General features: G+C 35.3%; 2 protein-coding genes across 7 annotated transcripts; one reads left to right on the top strand and one right to left on the bottom strand.

The window, feature by feature from the left end:
• Positions 1 to 968: 968 nt before the first annotated feature.
• Positions 969 to 14990, top strand: LOC142524848 (F-box protein PP2-A13-like). Of its 4 annotated transcripts, none has more exons than XM_075628974.1 (4): positions 969 to 1580; positions 9187 to 9305; positions 10267 to 10689; positions 14348 to 14990. In XM_075628974.1, exons 1-4 carry the CDS (start codon positions 1251 to 1253, stop codon positions 14433 to 14435), a joined length of 960 nt encoding a protein of 319 aa, XP_075485089.1. In that variant the 5' UTR covers positions 969 to 1250; the 3' UTR covers positions 14436 to 14990. The 4 variants fall into 4 exon arrangements, with proteins under 4 accessions (XP_075485089.1, XP_075485090.1, XP_075485092.1 ...); XM_075628975.1 differs by lacking the exon at positions 14348 to 14990 and adding an exon at positions 10892 to 10988; XM_075628977.1 differs by lacking the exon at positions 14348 to 14990 and adding an exon at positions 10940 to 11150 and having other exon boundaries at positions 970 to 1580.
• A 126-nt stretch (positions 14991 to 15116) lies between these two features.
• On the bottom strand, positions 15117 to 21880 carry LOC142524847 (putative transcriptional regulator SLK2). Of its 3 annotated transcripts, none has more exons than XM_075628973.1 (11): positions 21372 to 21880; positions 20934 to 20986; positions 19878 to 20817; positions 19562 to 19693; positions 19354 to 19402; positions 18558 to 18772; positions 18401 to 18469; positions 18113 to 18213; positions 17784 to 17877; positions 17626 to 17695; positions 15117 to 16154 (listed from the first exon to the last, which is right to left on the bottom strand). In XM_075628973.1, exons 3-11 carry the CDS (start codon positions 20763 to 20765, stop codon positions 15295 to 15297), a joined length of 2478 nt encoding a protein of 825 aa, XP_075485088.1. In that variant the 5' UTR covers positions 20766 to 20817; positions 20934 to 20986; positions 21372 to 21880; the 3' UTR covers positions 15117 to 15294. The 3 variants fall into 3 exon arrangements, with proteins under 3 accessions (XP_075485088.1, XP_075485086.1, XP_075485087.1); XM_075628971.1 differs by having other exon boundaries at positions 20903 to 20986; XM_075628972.1 differs by lacking the exon at positions 20934 to 20986.
• Positions 21881 to 23063: the final 1183 nt, after the last annotated feature.

Consider the following 23063-nt stretch of genomic DNA (forward strand, 5'->3'; position numbering starts at 1 on the left):
ATGAGTAAAAAATTATATTTGACACATCATAATAATAAGGAAAAATTACAATTCTTCATCATTTTGTTCTTAGTAAGCTCTCCGCATTTTTTAACGAATTTTAATTTTTTTCAATGAAACATTAATATGGTGTCGATGTAGAACTGGCATGACAGCTATGCAGCTCAACATCATCATTTCCGATGAAAATAACTCTAAAATTGCTAAAAACCGAAAAATACATTATTAATTTATTAAAATTAAAATTTAATAATACAATAAATAAAAATAAGAAAGAAGCAAATATATAAAATTAAAATTGGGAATTTCTACCTATTTAACACTTTGTTTTGATACATACATGTGTATGCTTTAAATTTCCTTTAATTAATTAAGTACAAAGGGGATATTTTTACTAAAAAATAATAATAAAGGAGATATTTTTATATCTAGCATTTAACACATCATATGTATCTTGTGAGTCAATTTTTATCCGTGACATGATTCAATATCATTCTTATTTACAACAATAAGTAATACTTTTTCCATAAAAATTATTATTTTTTTATTGGTGACTCAAATAAAAGATTCATTTCATAAAATTGATCCGTTAGATCGTCTCACAAAAATTTTTGTGTTTAACAAATGCCTACTGAATAAAGTTCATTTTATAGGTTAGCTTCGTGTTTCCATATGCAAGGAAAATTTTTTATTATTCCTATTTCCTTTGTAGTTTTTTTCCTTATTTTTTAACCCAAAATTTTTTATGAGAAACGATCTCACGAGTTAATTTTACGAGATAAATATATATTTTTTGATAAAGTTAAATCACGCAAGTGGACACGTCCAATCACACTCCGCCTTAGTTTATTCCTTGTTTTCCCAATTTTGTCCAGTTGCAAAACAATATATTTCATGAAATTAGGAGGTTAAAATCGTATTATTCGATACAAAACATATTATATATTGTATACAAAAGAAAGGAGGTGATTGGTTGGTTGTGCTATAAACAAATGCATTCTTTCCTCTATCCACACCAAAAGATCTCCTTTCTACTAAAATCCTCGATCCATTTTTCTTGAATTCTTCAAAGTTTCTTCATAGTTTTCCAAAGTTATTATTGCATTTTGTGTGCATATACATATATTTCAGGGTTCTCCACCTTACATTTTTTTTCTTCATATTATTGTAATTTTCTCGAATCTTTCCAGGGTTCGGCTATTCTTGGATTTGGAAGGATTCTTTAAAATTTTCATATTTGGCTAGGTAAAATGGGGGCTGGTCTTTCAGGCCCGGAAACGGAGAGAACTTGTGATTCAGTTAATCTGCCGAATCGGCCCGCAGGTCTCGGGGACTTACCAGAGAACTGTATCGCTTCGATTCTTTCATGTTTGGAAGCTTCAGAAATCTGTAAATTTTCGTGTCTGAACAAAGCATTTCTCCAAGCTTCTTTATCTGATACTGTGTGGGAACCCAAGTTGCCTGAAAATCATCGGATTCTTGCGAAGAAGCTGATCCGTGAATACTCGGAGAATCTGACTTCTAAAAAGGAGATTTACACCAGCTTGATTAATCCCTCTCGCTTTGATGGTGACACCAAAGTACGTAATTTTTTTTTTTTTTGTGTATTTATTTATGTTTCCTAACTTTTTAAACACATAATACACTCGAATTATATTAAAAATGGCCGAGTAATTACTTCTACCGACAGTGGTGATGATGGTAAATTTTTAAAAAATATTTTAAGGTTAATAAATTGAAAATAGAGTAGGTCTCTTGTGAGACGTGTCAATAAAAAATAATACTTTTAGCATAAAAAATAATATTTTTCATGGATGACCCAAATAAGAGACCGTTTCACGTAACTTTTTGCCATAAAAATACATGTGAACATGTTTCTCTTGGTCAATAAATTAAAATTACATATTTTTTTTCATCATATTAAAAAAATTATTATTTTTTCATCATAAATATAAAATAAATTTATTCCACATGCATGTCACGTTGCTAATATTATATATCACGACGTTATTGCAGGTAACTTGTATCTTAAGTGAAAAATGATTAGAAATTAATATTATATGTCAACAGATAATTTAACATATATAAAATTATCTGTAGGAGTGGATAATTTCACATGAATAAAATATTGACATATTTTAATAAATGTTACAGTGTCCGTTTAGTTAAAAAAAATTTCATGAGTTTAAAAAAAAAATATATATATATATTTTATATAAAACGTAGTATGGTTACAAAAATTATTTAAAAAACACTTAAAAAAGTATTTTTTTCATAAGTCGAAATTTATGATTTTTTGACTTTTACTCCTTGTTCCTTTTTAATTTAAAAAAAAAAACACTTTTTAAATTTTTTTCAAAGACAAATCTGCTTCTGCCTTTTAATAAAAATATTTTAAAAAATTAAACTTTATTTTTTTAAACTATAATTTCTGTATTCGAATTGATTCTTAATCTAGAACATAATGTTGGGAAAACCCATAAACCGCAGAATCCATCACGTTAAATCATCAAGAATTTGACTGAAAACTTAAGCGGAAGCGTACCTGAAGCCATAATCCTGAATTCTTTAGAACGTGTCTTGATCTTCCAGATCTACGCGCTCTTTCCTTGAGAGAATCCTTTAGTTTCTCTTCAGAACTATTTTCTTAATGAGGGAGAGAATATTGAAAGTGATAACGCAAGATCTGGGAACCATGACCCATATTTATAGATAATGTCTATCAATATCTTCTGATATTTCTGTTTTAGCCCATCATAAAAACAGAAATTACACTTGTGTTTCTACACATTAAAGGCCCACAGCCCATTAGATACATTAAAGCCCAATAACCCGAAACATTAATTAATCACTTTATTTTGGGCTTAACTTAATAGACAACCCACAATACATAATTATTCACATATAAGTCCATATAAATAAATTGATCCAACAATCTCCCACTTGGGCTATATGTGCAATTTTATAATTATGTTTGTGAAAATAACCTTATGAGCTCAAAATTGTTGTCATTCCGAAATGTATCTATAACCAATCCGGTCCATCAATCACATCAACATAGGATCAAAGCAGTCTTCACTACACTCAAGGTAACTAGACCCATCAATGGTCACATATGCCAACACGACTGAATGACATGGATCATGAAGTGGATGTGTAGCATGGAAATTTCATGCAATGTGACCGTAACATACCTATTTCCAACTGGTCCTTCCTTTAACCTTATTGAGATCAAAATTTAAATCATAATCAGAGTGTGACTTAACTTGAAATTTATTTCTGCAGAAAATAAATTTACATAAATGTAACTGCAATGTCTACTACTGAAAAGCATTTAAAATAACAAACTCCCACTAAAACTGAATTTTCTCAATTGACATAACACCCATACTAGCAGTGTGCTCATGAAACTGTTTGGGTGGTAGTCCCTTAGTAAGCGGATCCGCAACCATGGAGTTTGTACCGATATGCTCAATAGACAACTTTCCACTCTGAATTCTTTCTTTAACAACCAGAAACTTGATGTCAATGTGTTTTGACTTCGTCGAGCTCCTGTTGTTATTGGAATACATAACTGCTGATTTATTGTCACAATGTAATCTTAGTGGCCTTTTAATGCCATCAACAATACGCAAGTCCTGTGACAAAATTTTGCAGCCATATTCCATGATTGGATGCTTCATAACACGCTACAAATTCAGCTGCCATGGTGGAAGAAACTATAAGAGACTGTTTAGCACTCTTCCAGGAAATGGCACCTCCAGCAAGGAGATAGATGTAGCCCGACGTAGATTTCATACTATCTTGGCATCCAGCAAAATCGGAGTCAGTATACCCAATGATCTCTAGCTGATCCAACCTCCGATATATGAGCATGTAATCTTTTGTTCTCTGTAGGTACCGTAAAACTCTTTTGACTGCTTTCCAATGTTCCACTCCTGGATTACTTAAATATCGTCCCAACATTCCTGTCACGTACGCAATATCTGGACGTGTACAAACCTGAGCATATATCAGACTCCCCACTGCAGATGCATAGGGAATCTTCTGCATTTCTTTTTCCTCAAAATCATTCTTTGGGCATTGTTTGAGACTAAATTTGTCTCTCTTAGCCACAGGGGTATCTGTTGGTTTACAATCTTGCATCCCGTATCGCTTGAGAACTTTATCGATATAGCCTTTCTGGGATAATCCAAGAATACCCCGAGAACGATCCCGATGTATCTGAATACCCAGTACAAAAGATGCATTACCAAGATCCTTCATCTCAAAATTCTTAGCTAGAAATCTCTTGGTTTCATGCAACAACTCTATATCGTTGCTAGCGAGCAGAATGTCATCAACATATAAGACCAGAAAAATATGCTTACTCCGACTGAACTTATGGTACACACAATCATCGACCAAATTCATCTCAAAACCAAACGAGATGATCATTTGATGAAATTTGAAATACCATTGTCGAGATGCTTGCTTGAGCCCATAGATGTATTTCTTTAATTTGCAAACCATATTATTTGTGTCTTTGGACACAAAATTTTCTGGCTGCACCATATAAATCGTTTCATCAATGTTACCATTTAGAAACGCAGTCTTTACATCCACCTGATGAAGCTCAAGATCAAAATGCGCCACCAAAGCCATTAAAATCCTTAAAGAGTCTTTCGAAGAAACCGGAGAGAAAGTTTCTTTATAAGCAATGCCTTCTTTCTGTGTAAAGCCTTTAGCGACAAGACGAGCCTTATATCTTTCCACATTGCCTTTCGAATCCCTCTTGGTTTTAAATATCCATTTGCAACCAATGGGCTTCGTACCTTTAGGCAATGGGACAAGATCCCATACGTCATTGTCCTTCATGGACTTTATCTCCTCATCCATGGCATCATTCCACTTTTGAGAGTTGGAACTTTCCATGGCTTGACGAAAGTTAATAGGATCATCCTCCATCAATCCAATGTCTGCCTCATGTTCTTGAAGAAATACAATGTAATCATCTGGCACTGCATTTCTCCGCTCTCTAATGGATCTCCTTAATGGCATAGGTTCTGGAGGTGCTTGAGTTTGTTCATCTGGAATGAGAGGATCTCTAATATTGTCTTCCTGTATTGTATCTTGGTCAAAGTGAGGAATATGATCCTGACCAATGTCCAAGACACCTGTGGGAATATTTACATATTCCTCTTCAAAGACAATATCCCTTACTTTATCCCCCCTCCGCAAACTCAACATCCTCAAAGAACTTGGCATTTCCTGACTCAAAAATCGACTTACTCGTGGGATCATAAAACTTGTACCCCCTGGATCTTTCAGAGTATCCAATAAAATAACAACTAACCGTCCTTGAGTCCAGTTTCTTTTCATTAGGCTTGTAAGGCCTTGCTTCAGCTGGACATCCCCAAACATGTAGATGCTTAAGACTGGGCTTTTTACCCGTCCAAAGTTCATAAGGGGTTTTGGTCGCTGCCTTAGTTGGAACCCTGTTAAGGATATATGATGCGGTCTTTAGTGCTTCTCCCCAGAGTGATTCTGGTAAGGTAGAATGACCGATCATACTCTCACCATGTCCTTAAGCGTTCTGTTTCGTCTTTCAGCAACACCATTCATAGTGGGCGAACCCGGCATAGTGTACTGTGGGATGATACCGCATTCCTCCAGGAATCTAGCAAAAGGTCCTGGACTGTTGTTCACCTGAACCGTCATATCTACCATAATATTCACCACCACGGTCTGATCTAACGCTTTTAATCTTTAAGCCAAGTTGATTTTCAATTTCAGTTTTATAGTTTTTGAACACATCTAATGACTGTGCTTTTTCATGAATGAGATAAATGAAAGCCATATCTTGAAAAATCGTCTGTGAACGTTATAAAATACTGTTGATCATTCCAAGAAGCCGAAGAGAATGGTCCACAAATATCAGTATGTATAAGTTCTAAGACGTCTGAACACCTGTTGGCTTCAAATCTCCTTTTGTTGGTTTGTTTTCCCTTTATACAATTAACACAATTATTAAAATCTGTGTAATCTAAAGGTTCGAGAATTTCGTCTGACACGAGTCTCCTTATTCTCTTTTCAGAGATATGACCCAATCTTTTGTGCCATAACGCAGCTGAATTCTCACTGGTTAATTTTCTTTTAGTGCCTCTACTTGTTTGCAGGGATTCATTAATTGAAGCAATAACATCCAAAGAATAAAGATTATCATATCCTGATAAAGAATCAGAACCAACCAATTTTGAATCGAGAAACAAACTGAATATTCCATTTCCAAAAGAACAAGAATAACCAAATTTGTCCAATGCAGAAATGGAAATCAAATTCCGTCTAAAAGACGGCACAACAAATGTTTCATAAAGATCCAAATATATTCCAGTCTTTAACAATAATCTAAATTTTCCTATTGCCTCAACTTCAACTTTGTTGCGGTCACCAACATAGATGAATCTTTCAGCATCACTTGGTTTTCGGCAATCCAGGCAACCCTGCATAGACACACTGATGTGAGTTGTTGCACCAGAATCTATCCACCACGTGTGTCTAGGCACTGAAGTTAAATTAACCTCAGAACAAACCATATTCAGAAGCATACCTTTCTTAGCACGCTAAGCGTGATAATTATTGCACTGCTTCTTCATATGCCCATCACTGCCACAGAAAAAACAACCAGAACTTTAAGAATCACTAGGATTCTTCTGTTGTTTCTTCGGAGGCTGTGTATCCGCAGCTTCCTTATCCTTTCGTTTCTTTCCTTTAACCTTCGAGGTAGAGGCATAATGAGCACTTTCTGTCTTGCTTCAATCTTTCCTCTTCCTGGACACAGTGCGAGATGAGCTCATTCAGAGACCAAGTCTCTTTCTTACAGTTATAGCTCACCTTGAACTGATTAAACTGAGGAGGAAGAGATATCAAAACCAGATGCACTAGCAAGTCCTCAGAGAGGTCAAGCTTCAGTGCTTTCAACCTTGAAGTAAGATGAGACATTTCCATAATGTACTCCCTGATGTTGCCCTTACCCCTGTACCTCATTGAAACGAGGCTTGCCAAAAGTGTACCAATTTTAGACTTTTCACTTTTAGCAAACCTCTTTTCGAGGTCTTGAAGGAAAGCCTTAGCCGTAGCAATGTCGTTAGACATTGTGCCCCTGAATGTTTCTGGAATGGCCCTCTTCATGATAATCATACACATGCGATTCAATCTCTCCCATCTTTCAAACTCCCTCTTTTCATCAGAGGTACTCTTATCCGTAACGGCAGAAGGAGAGTCAACCCTTATCGCAAGGTCCAAATCCATGACTCCGAGAACTATCAATAAATTCTCTTGCCATGATTTAAAATTAGAGTCATTTAACATATGAATAGAATTTATATTGGAGTGAATATTGCAGGAGTCAAATCTGAACAGAGAACAAAAAACCAAATATACATGCTCAACCAAATATCCAAATAAAATAATCAATAAATTCAAATAATGTAAATCCCATAAACAGAATATCGAGCACTCTATTAATGTTTCATCTTTGGACAAAAGATTAACTTGTAAGTGATATTCTGGCGCAGCAGTCAAACACTGATAGTAACTATCATGTCAAATAACAACCTTCCTTTGGGCCGATTTATTATTCACATGAAACCGAACAACTATCACATGTTTACCACCATAAGTGCATATGTAATTATATTAAATATTAACCTTCCTTTGGACCGATCAGTATTCATATAAATCACATATACCCAAAATCCTTTTGTATTTCAAAATAAAATTAATTTCCATAAAAGAGATCACTTTGGCGACATTTTATTTCAATTAATCAATTTTTTAAACTACATATAACCTTATCATTATTTGAATTAATGAAAATTTAACCTTAACCGAATAAACCTGAACTGAAAAAAAAATGTTTTTTTTTTTGGAAATTCCGTACGGGTCGGGTCGGCCCGGATCCGTACGGTTCGGGTCGGCCCGGGTCCGTACGACCCGACCTGAATCCGTATTTTTTTTTAAAAAAAAATTTAATCTGAATTTTCGATTTTCCTTTAAAATATTTTGTTGAACAAAAACCGGAAGGAAAATTGAAATCTTATACCAAACCTTTAAGTTTTACAACTAAATATTTTTTACCAAAACTGAAACTTTAAAAGATTTGATTTTCAACCAAAATATTTTCCAGATCTGAAACCATATCAAAAAATTTTCAGATCTAAAGCAAAATAATTTTCAGATCTGAAACCATATCAAAATATTTTCAGATCTAAAGCAAAATAATTTTCAGATCTGAAACCATATCAAAATATTTTCAGATCTGTAAACATATCAATATATTTTTCAGATCTGGAGCCATATCAAAAAGTTTTAAACAAAATTTTCTTTTCCAGATCTGGATCCAGATAATATGCAAAACTTTAAACAAATCTCAATGATTCAAACATGAATGACTCTGATACCACTTGTTGGGGAAAACCCATAAATCGCAGAATCCATCACGTTAAATCATCAAGAATTTGACTGAAAACTTAAGCGGAAGCGTACCTGAAGCCATAATCCTGAATTCTTTAGAACGTGTCTTGATCTTCCAGATCTACGCGCTCTTTCCTTGAGAGAATCCTTTAGTTTCTCTTCAGAACTATTTTCTTAATGTGGGAGAGAATAGTGAAAGTGATAACGCGAGATCTGGGAACCATGACCCATATTTATAGATAATGTTTATCAATATTTCTGATATTTCTGTTTTAGCCCATCATAAAAACAGAAATTACACTTATGTCTCTACACATTAAAGGCCCACAGCCCATTAGATACATTAAAGCCCAATAACCCGAAACATTAATTGATCACTTTATTTTGGGCTTAACTTAATAGACAACCCACAATACATAATTATTCACATATAAGCCCATATAAATAAATTGATCCAACACATAATACAAATGACAATAAAATTATTTTGATAAAATCAATAATTAGGTGCCAAAAAAATCAATTAATCTCTCTCATTTTAACAATTGTTTTCACTCGAATATAATGGTGTTAGATTTTCAAAAGAAAATATAAACACATGTACGAAAATAAAATCAAATTCAGAATTTTTCACATGGAAGTGATATATTAGTCACGGTTAATGCATTTTTTTTAGTATCGGGCAATAGAAAATGGGCTCAATTAATTATTAATTAATAATTAAATACTTAGGAAATTTGGTTGGACAAGAGGAGAAGAGGAATCTGTGTTGCTATTTCATGGAAGGGCTTGAGAATTACTGGCATAGATGATCGTAGGTATTGGAGTCATGTTTCCACAGATGATTCAAGGTCAGAATTTTTTGAAACTATTTGTATTCTTTCTCAGAATAGCAATACGATACTGTTTGGTACGTGGTAAGAAATAATCGTATCAGAGTAGTTCTCTTGTGAGATGGTCTCACGAATCTTTATCTGTGAGACGTGTCAACTTTACTGATATTTACAATAAAAAGTAATATTTTTAACATAAAAAATAATATTTTTTTATTGATGATCTAAATAAGAGATCCGTCTCACAAAATACGATCCGTGAGATCGTCTCACACAAGTTTTTGGCAATCAAAGGAAGTGGATGTATAATATGAGTGATAAAAAAATTGATTGATTGATGTAATTTACGTGGTGTGTTTTAAGTCGAGTATAAGCATCAATGATCATTTTATCGACCACACCAAACAAACATTAAATTTACCCCAAAAAAACCATGAAAAACATAGTATGTAATATATAAAATGAAAAACCGAAAATGAGTGATGAACTTTGAACCTCCACAGTGAGTTCTATATCTCATGCATCTGCATCATAATTTTAAATTTGAATTTGATTTTGTCGAGTTATATATGATTAGTTAATTAATTAATTAATCAATAAGAATTGGATATGGAAAATAAATAAAAGTATATATAAAAAATAGATAAATGTGCGTTGCATATTTTTTTAGGTCATGGTCCTATTCTGTTTCCATCATCTGCTAATTGGTCCCATGATTTCGGAATTTCAATGTCCCAATTTAATTATGGGCCAGTTTTGTTTTCAGAAACTATTTTTCCATCGTTTTAAAATCAAAACTCTTTTTTATTTTCGTGAATTTTTTTTTCAATATAATCATAACTTTAATTTTATACATCATTATTATTGCAGTAAGGTACAAAATCTTATAAAATTTTTCCATTCTCAAATTTATATTATTTACAAAAATTCATTATCTGATATTCTAAACTTTAATTAAGTTGTACAAATGGCATGGCAGGTTTCATACAATAGCTTATCTTCGACAAATATGGTGGCTAGAAGCAGAAGGTAGCTTGGACTTAGAATTCCCTATCGGCACTTACAGCCTGTTTTTCCGATTACGACTCGGTCGACCGTCGAATAGACTATTTGGTAGCCGAAGATCAATATGCAACAAAGCAGAAAAGATTCATGGCTGGAATATAAAACCGGTTCAATTCCAAGTAGCATCATCAAACGTGCATCATGCGAAATCGCAGTGTTTCTTGGAAGAAGAAGGCAAATGGATGTTCCATCATGTTGGAGATTTTGTGGTTGAGAATTCACACACTATCACAAAGCTTAGGTTTTCGATGACGCAGATTGATTGCACGCATACAAAAGGTGGGCTTTGCTTGGATTGTGCCTTTATTTGTCCGAGTGTTGGATCCCATGCAGAAAGGTTAAATAATTTTGGTATGTGAAATAGTTTTTTTTTTTTTTTTTTTCCCCTTTTTTTAACAATTTTTAATTGTATATTTCATGATGTTAGGTGCGATTAATATCCTCTACTAGATTTGATGATATATATCTTCTTTTTTTTATTTTTATTTTTATTAATAGACGTAGTCCCCCCAACCTTTTGTCTTCGGTTGGTTGAACAGATTAAGGTCGATCAAACTCAGCACTCACCACCTTCTGATTGAATACAGGCCAAATTTCGAACCTTTTCGCATAGGATTCTAAGTACTGAATGAACTGCTGCTTAGCAGGGTAAGTAGGGGTTATCTTCGGGGAAATTCACGAGTAGAAGCTCGCAGAATTGTTTAGGTAAATGGAGTTTGAACAAATCGTAGGTTTTCAGCTGCCATAAAGATGCTATACAGTTGGATCTCTCGAGCACTAGAGATGGCACGCCTTTTTCCTTCGAACAAGACAGAGCCAGGAACCCATTTCAAGATCAATATCTTTACAAGGATCTTTCGCTTATTTCCTCCCTACTTCTCTTAAGTAATCATCCATGAATCAAGATTAATCACTAATCGAGATTCAAGAATAAGCGCCTTGAATAAATAAAAAAAAAACCCACAAATAGATACCTGGATATTTATCCATCCAGTATTTCTGAATCTTTGACTCTGCAGTTTAACCTCTTCAAAGATTCAGTAAATGAAGAAGAGGAGTGGGTTACGAGAAAATTCTTAAAATAGGTCTATTGTGAGATGGTCTCACGAATTCTGTGACACATGTCAACCATATCGATAGTCACAATAAAAAGTAATACTCTTAACATAAAAAGTAATATTTTTTCATGGAAGACCCAAATAAGAGATCCGTCTCACGAAATACGACCCGTGAGATCGTCTCACACAAGTTTTTACCAAATTTTCTTATCCACTTGTGTGAACTGTTTTTCTTATTTTCAAATCGAGAGGCAAAATTGTAGCGTCAAATCAGTACATCAGTGAAAAAGTAATTAAAATTGGAAAAAAATTACAAAATAATGGAGTAAAATTGTGAATTGTCCGAAAATATGATCGAAAAACGAAAAATGTACAAGTTACCGAATAAAATATAATTTTTCCCTACTAAACATATATTAAAAATAAGGGGTTACTGGAAGGAATATAACAATTTAGAAAGTTAATAAATATAGCACATTAATGTTGGACTCTCCACCTACCCTTCTAAGTATAACACAGTCAGATAAGGAGTTGCAGCACTTTTAATTAAGCCATAGGATTTCAAATCCATAAGTTTATTGGTTACAAGAAAGTCTTGATTCGTATCATTTTATAAAGTATTATTAATCCCAACCAACCCCTCGAAATATTTCACTTAAAAATTAACATTCGATACTACGGTTCTATTGTCGGAGATTATGAGTCTACGAAGTGTCCAATAACGAAAGAGGAGGAAAAGTATGAAAGGAAGTAATTTTATCTAATCTTATATATGAGTTTCTACTAAATTTTCAAGTGTTTTTCTTGTGCTTTTACAGTGAAATTCTTACATATTTATGAACACTATACTGATGGTATATGTATTGATTTTAAGGTTTTCATATATAAAACTCATCTTGTGATACTATTTTTATGCAAAATAGAGTATGTTTTAGCGAGGTGATGATGAAATCTGTAGAGCGGGCATTGGAAAGAATTAACATAAGCGGTAGAGATTCACAGATCTTCCGAACCTAGAGCATGCAGGGATTTCAAATCAAATACATTGTCTACAATGGAAGTAAACATGTTAATAACATAACTTTATTCAAAAAAGTTAAAGGATAAGCTACATAACAAATATATTGATATGTTTCTCCAAGAACGAGCTCGATATGATAGAACTCTTACCCGAAATCGCCTACATTAAACAATCATAGCATGCAATAATAAAATCTAATAAACCTTAATCATAGTGTAAATCATAATATGCCGAAACTTATAAAACCAACGGAAATGTAAACCTCATGACAACTATGGTATCTCTCCTACACCAGCGTTAAAACCTGAATAAGTCGAAAGTCTGTAATCAAATTTAGGAATACGTAACAACAACAAAATCAATCCCTGAGGAGTCTCCACTTGAAGGCACCGATCTCTTCTAGCCGTTGTCAGCTCCTCCTGACCCGTCATGTGGAAATAGCTAGGATGTCCAAGATAGAGACAAGGACGTGATTGACCTAATCGTTAATGTATGAATATACAAACTATTCATACAAACTAGGGGTGATCAAATTTTTTAATAAACCATCCGAATCGCCCGAACCGAATTGCACTGCACCGTTTTTCCTAATATTTTATAAAAATCACGATTAAAAATAGTAATCATAAACTGCACAGCGGTTCGATTATTTTTTTTTTTTTGCCAAGAACTGCACCAAACCGCTTGCCATAATATTTGGCATATGATTCTAAGAATTTGTAAACAACGTATTCAATTAAAGAAGTCGTCATCCATTATATCTCAATTCTCTTCAAAATTATTACTCCTACAAAGAAAACTTATCTTCTTCTTAATTATTCTTCATATTAGTCTTTTATTAAAGTATTTATTTCTTTTGTCACAATATTTTGTTTGAAGTTTGAAAGTAAAAAGAAGAAGATAAAATAGTGTAAATGTCATTTTTGTTGTGAGTATGTTGTGTTGTTAAATTATTAATTTAGTTTTGAATCTTCATTATTATCTTGTCTAGTTTTATCTTTTTATAATTTGAACTATATTTTATATTGAATACACTATATTGTTATTATTTTCAAATACATTAGAATATATGTTCTAATATTTTTCATTAAAAAAACGTAAACCGACCGCAACCGCGTGAAACCGCTCAAAACCGCAAGACTAATTCTACATGTAAAATCGCGATTATTTTTTAAAAATACTAACCGACCGCATATAACAATTCAGTTTGATTTTTTTAGAAAAAAACCACAAAATTGCACCGTGACCACCCCTAATACAAACTTATATATGCATGCATGAATCGTGAACTGATGATGAGTGATCTAACTAAAAACTCATGATCGGTCTGTGTCTAGGTGCCAATTGTGTAGCACGCTATTCCGTCGAGTCAGTTGGTTGCTCCCACACTACTGTCAAGATCTTGGACATGCAATGTCCAGGATCATCGTAGCACGTTGGTCCGTATAGTCAGTACGTGGCTCACGATACCCAATCGTCCAAGAAAATATGGATGATCAACAAGGCAAACTCAAATGATACAAGGCTCAACATGATATGAAGATGGGTAATTAAATATCATGACAAATAAAACATGCATCATATGACAGATAAAAATACAACACTAAGAATATATATTCAGCTAGATAATTTGATCTTACTTACATATCTCTATGTTATCTTAGATAACTGGGTGTCTACTCACTTGTACTAATCATGCTTTGCAACTTAACTACTATCCCATGTACATGAGTCATACCTTCGTCCGTAATCAACGCATCGGGTTCGATAGCTTCCAATTGCTCCCTCAGCCTGACAGCACCAACGAAAATGCTCCGTAACTGACTAGGATTGAGGGAGAAACAACTAACAGCTAGAACTTGAGTATAATTTGCAAAAAGAGGTGAAAATTCTGATTTCGTATGGCCTATTTATAGGTCGAGTTTGGAAGCTCCGAACTCGGATTTGGAAGGTTCGAGCTATATGTATCAAGTGTCTCTCGACACCTCACGGTCCGTTATGTAGCTCTGATCTCTACTTCGGAAGTTTCAAACTCTTACATGTTGATGTTCATTGGACGTGTTACTGTTTTGTTGGCTGCGTGGGTTCAGTCCGAACCCACTAGTAGTTCCGAACTATTCTCCAATCTTACCGAACCAGCTGTTTTGTTTTTTTTCAAGTATCTGATTATCCCAAAATAGAAATGTGTTTACCCGGAGTGTGTTAAGAATAATCTGATAGGACTATTACCGAAACAGCAGTTGAGAAGATATAATTGCCAGTGAGATCTTAAAAATGATGACACTGATCAAACCCAAAGAATTAGAAGGGCACTTGACCGCGGGTTCTGTGATCGAGCTCGAGTCGGGAGCTTGGGCCACTTGAATCTGTGTCAAGACTTTAACAGAGCTGTTCATAAAGTATTCAGTAGCAGCTAGACACACTATGGCTCATTACATTCCGCGGACGGTTCCAATTTGTCATTAGATTAAAGGAGTTGGTCAAATATGAATAATAAAATAAAATAAAAATCATGCACCCCTTTCCTGTTTTGGCGATACCTCTCCAAAAAACAAACAACGAATGTGTGCAAGAAATTGACATTACACAACTCGGAAACAGTTCAATCATTGGGCCAAGCAATGATAACACCAAATTTAAAATACTTTTTAAATTTCATTTCATAAATTACACTTGAAAAGAAATTTGATCTCACACACTCTCAAGGAACAAACAGGAACATTGCACTACCAAACATCACAAGTTCCAGATGTTAGAAAATAAAATGAATTTTTTTTTAAGGAAATTGTAACAGCCTGTACAAAGACCACTCAAAGTAAAACACCCTAATAATACAAGCTTACGACAAAACAAAGTAAGTCGGTCACGGTTTCCAGCTGAAGTTCCCGTTGTCATCGAAATCATTATTTAAAAACCCATTTCCCAGGTACTCATGGGCAATATCATTTACCAACTCATACGACAGATGAAGATTCTGTGGCAAATCTGATGGTTTTTGGCTGAATCCAAAAGTGCTAGTGGGTGCTGGAGACTCACCATTTGCAGTAGCTTTGAAACTGTTGCTTCTGCTTGGTGGCTGCTGGCCAACAACATTCCCTGGCCCACTCACTGCTGCAGGTGAGTTGCTATTCCTGAACTCACGCCCGTCCCGATTCCCACCTGAATTATTATGAATAGAAAGGGACTGCTGTGGAACGGCTCCCCCACTATTCTTGTTGCTCATATCTTGCAGTAATTGCTGAATCATATGCTGTTGCAAGACATTCCCGCCTGATGAATGCTGGTGTACTTGCTGTTTCTGTGGTAAATGGCAACTCGAAAAGCCACCGACTGGTGGAATCTGCAAGGCTTTGGGCAAAATACTCGAAGATGAGGGGATCATTGAAGATGGAGGTTGGTTGGCAGTACTAAAAGGAGAAGATGACTCCAGCTGAACAGAAATATGGTTTGAGTTAGTTGAGTTCTGTCTCGTCAGTAAAGTCTGGTAGTTGCTCAATGCAGAAGTAGCCTGTGCTGAGCTGCTCAAAGCTTCTTGTCCAAGTACTGTACATTGGGTAGTATTGTTCATTTGGCTTCCGAGAGTGGGATTAATTGCCATTAACTTATTGAACATGTTGGGATCAGCCGTCGGACCTTGAATACTTCTCATCTGCTCCATTGCTTGTACCTTTTGCACCTGGACGTTGGTTGGTTTGATATGTCTTGGTATGTTTTTCAACCCCTCTGCATATCAATTTATGGTTTTGAGTTGCATCATGAATGTCACATGGGAGTCAAGGCAATTTATATTTACATGCACTATATTTGAGGAAATCACGCAGACATAGATTATGTTATATGAAGTTTAGACAACTCACGTCTATGCACTCAGTTGATGTATTCATTCTACATCTAAGGTAATGCCCACCGACCAAACAATAATTCTGCACATTGGGTCACGTTCTAACTTTTTTTTGAACCGTTCTAACTTTTTTTTGAACTGCCATTATTTTTACACAAATATTTTGATCCAAAGCGCTAGGAAACTCCATTATTCAATCTCATACACTTTCACAGTCCTTTGTGTACTATTATTTAATCTCATACACGTCTATGCACTCAGTTGATGTATTCATTCTACATCTAAGGTAATGCCCACAGACCACACAAGCAATCTGCACATTGGGTCACGTTCGTAACTTTTTTTTGTACTGCCATTATTTTTGCACAAATATTTTGACCCAAAGTGCTAGGAAGCTCCATTATTCAATCTCATGCACTTCCACACTCCTTTGTGCACCCAGTTCTCTAAATGGCGACCGCCGAGGCACGGTATGAGGCTATCCGACGGGCGAGGAGGGTGAGCAGGCGGTGGGGGAGGCCAAGATGGTCAATGATTTTAAAATCTTATTCAATTATCAAAGTCAAATAATTTTAAAAACTAGTCAAAGTCAATTAATTTTAAAAACGCTAGATATAATAAAAACCCAGCTCAATCTCTTTTATATTTACTTTTGTTTTCATGTGTCCTCCACCATCAGACACCATCTGCTTCAAAGCGCCTCCAGCCGCCGCCATCAACCACCATCTTAATTATCTTGTTAGTTTCCATTTATATATTTATTTACTCTTTGTTTAAATTATATTATATTGTATGAAGCTTTTTATACATAAACATTATTTAATTATATATATTACATAAGATGATTATTTGTAATAAATTGAATAATTATATATAATTTTCTATAAAAAAATGCTAAAATAATTCAACCGCCTAGGCGGTACTAGGTGGTAGTTGTGCCTAGGCGGGTGAGGTGGTAGGCGGTCATTGACCGCAAAGCTTCTCACCATTTACAACATTGTGTGTACCACATCCACCCTTCTTATCTTGCGTCCAAATTACACAATTTCCTCCACATGGGAGGTAGAAAGGTAGGGGCAGAGTCGCAGACATCATGAAATCTTTGGACGGGAGGTCATAGTAAACATACAATTTTCACCCGTTATCATATTAACCAATATGTAAAAAAATTAAAACTTTCGGAAGAGTAGTATCAATTCTATTTTCCAGAGAGAATTGTGTAATTGGGATAGATGTTGGAGAATATGAATGTACTTGTTCCCAAGATATGGTGGAGTTGCACAATGAAAATACTCAACTAATAAGTAATTAACCAGTTGAGTAACAGTGCTAGATAAGGTTCTGTTTCATTACCAGTAGGCCCAACTTTTTGTTCACTGCAGAAATCCATCAGGTCTTTCATGCTGTTGACTACCTCAGCAATCTGTTAACATGAAAAAATTGAGAAAGCTCAAAAACACCAGCCGGTAAACATTGAAAGGCGTATATAAAGGTCGACAGTTGAGATATACCTGCAGGCACCGCACATATCTTTTGGAAAATCCCAAGTCATTCAGCGACTGCAACTCCAAGCTTCTAGCAAGCTGAAGTCTAGCTGTGACAACCCTGCAACAGCAATAGATATCGAATTAAAGAGAGAAAAATAAATTAGAAATTTGAAACGCTTTTAAAATGGATGCTTGATCGACTTCTACACATGTTTCTTCTTGTTTAGGTAAAAACAACCAAAAAAATGCCATAAAACATGAGAATGAAGCCAAATCCGTTATGTTATTATACGTGAAGAGAGGAAAACTCAGAATAAAATCCACACCACTAGGGTTAGAGATTTTCAACTCACATGGCACTGTTTGCTTGAATATCTGACTGAGAAACTCCACTTGATCCACTCTCAGATATAGTACTTTGACATTTCTGCGCAACCTGCAACAATTGATTCACCTGCAGTAAAAGTATGATTTTTATTAGTTCCCTGTTTAAAATGCAAGGACAAATTTTTACAAACTTCATTAATATGCTAAATGGAGTCCTCACGCATTGATCCTCTCCCAATTTTTACTTCATATCTTCATCCTCACCTTTATATGCAACAAAAAAAAGAAACATGACCAGTGAAGCACAATCTTACCTGTGGTGCAACCAATTTACGAGGAAGAAGTTCTTCATGACGCCGTGCACAAAATTCCCAAGATAATATCTGAAGAAGGTATGGAGATGCAAGTGTTACAAAATCTATGACTACCATCTGACAGTAGCTTCGAGTGAACTAGTTCTTTGCAGCTTACCTTTAAATCAGGAGTGAACATGATACGGAGCTGACCCTCACGAACCACGCGGAGTTGCTCGAACACACTTTCTTGAACCGCCTTTCCATACTCCAGCATCATCACGCCTGACGGAAATCTACACTCCCGAGGCAAGTCCAAAAATAGAAGCTCGTCAATAACACCACTGCCAAATTTGATTTCATTAAGTCTAGGGAACACTTCAAAAGTTGCCTCTGTTAAAATGCAAAAAGAGAAAATGTGTTACGGCACAAGAGCTGATGTGAATATTGAGGTACAAGCTACTGAGGAAAAATGAACAAAGCTACTCAAAACTCAAGTAAAGAACTGCTGGAAGCTTGTTTGACTCGCTTGATAAAAGCCATTTGTGCATAGTCAAAGAAAAATTCACCCGGGCATATCCTAATATCATGTGACTACATACTCTGTTTCCCCTTAAATAAAATCACTCAGAAATAAATTTTACCGCAGTATACTCCCGCCCTAACAAATTGTAATATCCTTTTTCGCAACATAAAACCTATGACAACAGAAGAACTTAGCATAACCTCAGAGTACCTGATAGATAACCTTCTTACGTATCAGAGCCCCTTATAAAGATTTCCACCATATTAATACAAAAAACAAGAATATATGAATCTTCCTGTGGAATGAGCAAAATACTCACGTGATTTTTTTTCTTTCCTTCTTTTTTGTGGAAATGTCATGATTTCTCTTCACATTGTCCTAACTTGCTCTATAATAGAACGTCTCTCCAATACAACACTGATTTATGGATATCTGAGAAAAAGCTTACCAAATCCCTTTCCAGATTTTGAGCCACAAATGTCACACAACCACGCATCCTGCAAAAGAGGCAATAAGAAATGACAATGTTAGAAAATTGAACGAATAGACACATCAAATCCATGTATTCAAAGATTTATTATTAGCTTCTTCATTAGTAGAAAGAGCACAAGTATTATAGTGGTGCAGTAAAGTAACCTGTGACCCAAGACAATTACCATTGCTTCCTGGGGAAATACCCCAAGTGAATGATTTCCAACATTATCATATAAAGACAAGCACCATCTCTTCTTTGCACGCGGAGAGTAATACTCAGCCACAAATTTTCTCCAATATGCAATAGTATTGTCCTGACAAAACATGACATCATAAGAAAGTGTGCTGAACAATGCTATACTAGATTGGAGCTAAAGAAGGAAACTTTTCATCGTTTATACAAACCATGTGTAGTTTTAATAATGTTAGGGGAAACAAATTTTTAAAAAACGCAAGCAGACGCTTGTTACCAAATGTCAATTACTATAAAGTGCTTACAGCAGGCCTCTGTCTCTGATGATACAGGTATTGCATAAGCCGGCGTGAGCATACACCACCATCATAGGGGCGCTTTATTCGAGATGTAGGTGGCATTCCTTGCTGTTGAAACTGCTGTCTTAACTGCAACTGCTGTTGTTGCTGCAGTAATTGAGCCCGCTGCATTGGTGGCATATTCTGTAGAAGCTGTTGCTGTTGTTGCCTTAGTTTCTGCTGCTGGATCAAAGCTTGCAACTGAGGATTTGGATTCTGTAACTGCATGATATCCTGACCCTGCAATAGCTGTTGCAGCACCTGCTGTTGTATACTATCTTCCTGCTTCATGTCCAAGCGAGGTTTCTTCTGTTGTGGAGATATTGCAGCAGGATCCTGAGTGAACGAATTAGGTATCCTTGGATCACCAGATGTAAAAATTGAAGCTCCTTGATGCTGCTGAAATTTTTGGCATTGTTGAGAGCCCAGGTCATGATTGGAGCTTTGCTGCGCCATAGAGGATGCATCCACAACAGATGACACTGAAATGCTAATGTTATTGGATGAAAAAGACATGGGTGATGCCGGCAAGCGCATATGAGATTCTGTATTGATACTCGCACTTCTCTGCAGATGAGGAACTCCCGGAAGACCTGAGTTGGCATCAGTGACCAGAGAGCTGGCACCAACACTGGGTATGGAGCTTGCCACACCATTCAAAATTGTGCTCCTCATATCCCCAGAAACAGGACCCAAGTTGGCACTTGTGTGTACATGTAATGAATTAGACGAGTTCACAAATTTTGAACTCAGCTGAGAATTTACTGCAACCTGGGACTGGCCATCTCCTTGGAAAAATATTCCCGAGCTCGATGATGATTGTGCCAATCCTCTGGTCATCCGGGAAGGCATCATTGGAAGCACCACAGTTTAGTCACTGGGATCTAAACAGCTATCCACACCCAAACTACAGAAAAAATAATGTAAAACTAAATACTCGGTTCCATCCCTTGAGATAAATGTCCTTGATCAGAATCAACACAAAATATTACCACTTCTTGCAACATAAAAATTTCCACTCACCCACTTATGCATAACCTCAAACGCGTACAATCTAGAACATTATCGTTCGGATACTGCAGACGATAACACAAGCAGAAAAAAATCAACACCAAACAAAAGCGAGCAATCCATGCACAAATAGACAGAAATAAAGCAAACCGACCCATACAAGAGTGTAAACAAATCTGATTAAACTTCTAGCAAGTGGACTTCCTGGCAAAGTTTTCCCAATTCAATAAAACACCCAACAACGCCAAAAAACCCTAATCTACCTGAACTCCACAAAAAAAATATCGTGCGGTTGAAGAAGAGCATAAGCCTTCAACAATTACAAGCTAAATCAACGAGAAAGTAAAACAATTGAAGTTCACTAAAACACCAACGACGAAAGTAACAAGAATCTCAAGCCAATCACACCAATCATAAAAAGAAAAAAGGAAAGATAAGAATCCAACTAACTTTAACGAAGTGAATCAACTCGTACTGCTACACTTGATGAAATTACGCTGCTTATGAACTCAATGTGTAACCTCATTACCCGAATCTAGGATCGGAAACTCACAAATATAACCGGTAAGGAAAACAGTTGGGACTTCGCGCTAGAAATCATCACTCGGAGTACATCATCACAAACAGTTGTGTCTTAAATCGGGAAAAGATACAGAAACTGAAAACGAAGAATTCCCGCAGAATTTGCAGAAAGAGTTGAAGGTTCCTTGAATGGTGTTTATGCACCAAGCTGCAACTGGGCAGGGGGTTACCGGCTGCAGGCAGTCTGTATTCGCAGAGTAACCGGATATAGACGCTACGCCAGGGACACGTGGTGGCCGATCACGGATGGTCGCAGTCGGTGTAAGATCTCGCGGTGAAGTCGCGATGTCGACGGAACACGGGGCGCACCGAGATTGGTTCTTGGCTTCGAACTGTGGAGTCACGGGGTGATGTTATCTGATATATCCGTGCGCATTTGACGATCATCGCATGATTCGATTTATTTAAATTTTAAGTTGAAATTTAGAAAATGAAAAGATTTGGTTTTTAATTTCCATTATACAATCTCAAAATTAATTTAATTTTTAGTTATATTTAGAAAATACATGTATGTTATAAAATTTATTTTTTGTTACAACATATAATTTATGAACTTTAATATTCTATTTTCAAAACTAAATGAAGTACCGAGAGAGAAAACGGTAATAAAAAATAAAAAAATAAAAATATCCGAGGATATTATAAATTACTTGGATAAATATTAAGATTATTTTGACTATTGTTGTTATAAGTACGATCACGGTCTCACGAATCTTTATCTGTGAAATGGGTCAATCATACCAATATTCACAATAAAAATAATACACTTAGCATAAAAATTAATATTTTTTCATGGAGGACCAAAATAAGATATCTATCTCACAAAATACGACCCGTGAGACCGTCTCACACAAGTTTTTGCCTTTATCTTATTATAGATCATTCTGATCAATATATATAATGAAATTCTGATCAATATATATAATGAAAAGTAAAATTTTTAACAAAAAAATTTCATGGATCGAATCGAATCGGAAATCTATATTATATAATGACGATCTTATAAAAATTTTATTTTAAATTTCATGATATATATATACACACAAATCTTATTGTGGGGACCCGGACGCTAATCATCTTCTTAATCATCTCTGGGATTTAATTATCAATTAAGATAAACAGGGTCTAAAATTTTTTTCTTTAAAATGCGGAAGGTAATGGAATCAATCTATTATACATCTCAGTATAAAAGTACAATAATGTACAACAATTATTCAAACTAGTCTAAGGTTCAACCACTAAATTTCAAGTATTAAACCAAGTCGACAATAAGTCCGGAATCACCACTCTAACTCATCTTCTCTCATCATCTTCTTGACCCCGATCATGTCCCACCTGTTGTCATGCACACATACAAAACAAGACAACAGCCGGATACTCCGGTGAGAATAAATCCCAGTATAAATAATGTATACAAGCAGTTAACTGACTTAACATAAAAGCATGAATTATATCTTTTCACATGTAGCATAATCAAGCAACATGTATCCATATCAGTCTGTAAATAAAACATGAATCGTAATCTACGAAACATAAATCAATACGGATCTGTAAATCAAA

The sequence above is a fragment of the Primulina tabacum genome, chromosome 14, assembly GCF_025594145.1.
Source record: "Primulina tabacum isolate GXHZ01 chromosome 14, ASM2559414v2, whole genome shotgun sequence".
Taxonomy (NCBI): domain Eukaryota; kingdom Viridiplantae; phylum Streptophyta; class Magnoliopsida; order Lamiales; family Gesneriaceae; genus Primulina; species Primulina tabacum.

Coding starts and splice junctions, on each gene's coding strand:
- LOC142524848 (XM_075628974.1), top strand. CDS start 1,251: ATGGGGGCTGGTCTTTCAGGCCCGGAAACGGAGAGAACTTGTGATTCA. Junction 1,581..9,186: donor GCTTTGATGGTGACACCAAA/GTACGTAATTTT, acceptor TTAAATACTTAG/GAAATTTGGTTGGACAAGAG. Junction 9,306..10,266: donor GTTTCCACAGATGATTCAAG/GTCAGAATTTTT, acceptor ATGGCATGGCAG/GTTTCATACAATAGCTTATC.
- LOC142524847 (XM_075628972.1), bottom strand. CDS start 20,765: ATGATGCCTTCCCGGATGACCAGAGGATTGGCACAATCATCATCGAGC. Junction 18,470..18,557: donor TGTTCACTCCTGATTTAAAG/GTAAGCTGCAAA, acceptor TACCTTCTTCAG/ATATTATCTTGGGAATTTTG. Junction 17,696..17,783: donor GATATGTGCGGTGCCTGCAG/GTATATCTCAAC, acceptor TCATGTTAACAG/ATTGCTGAGGTAGTCAACAG.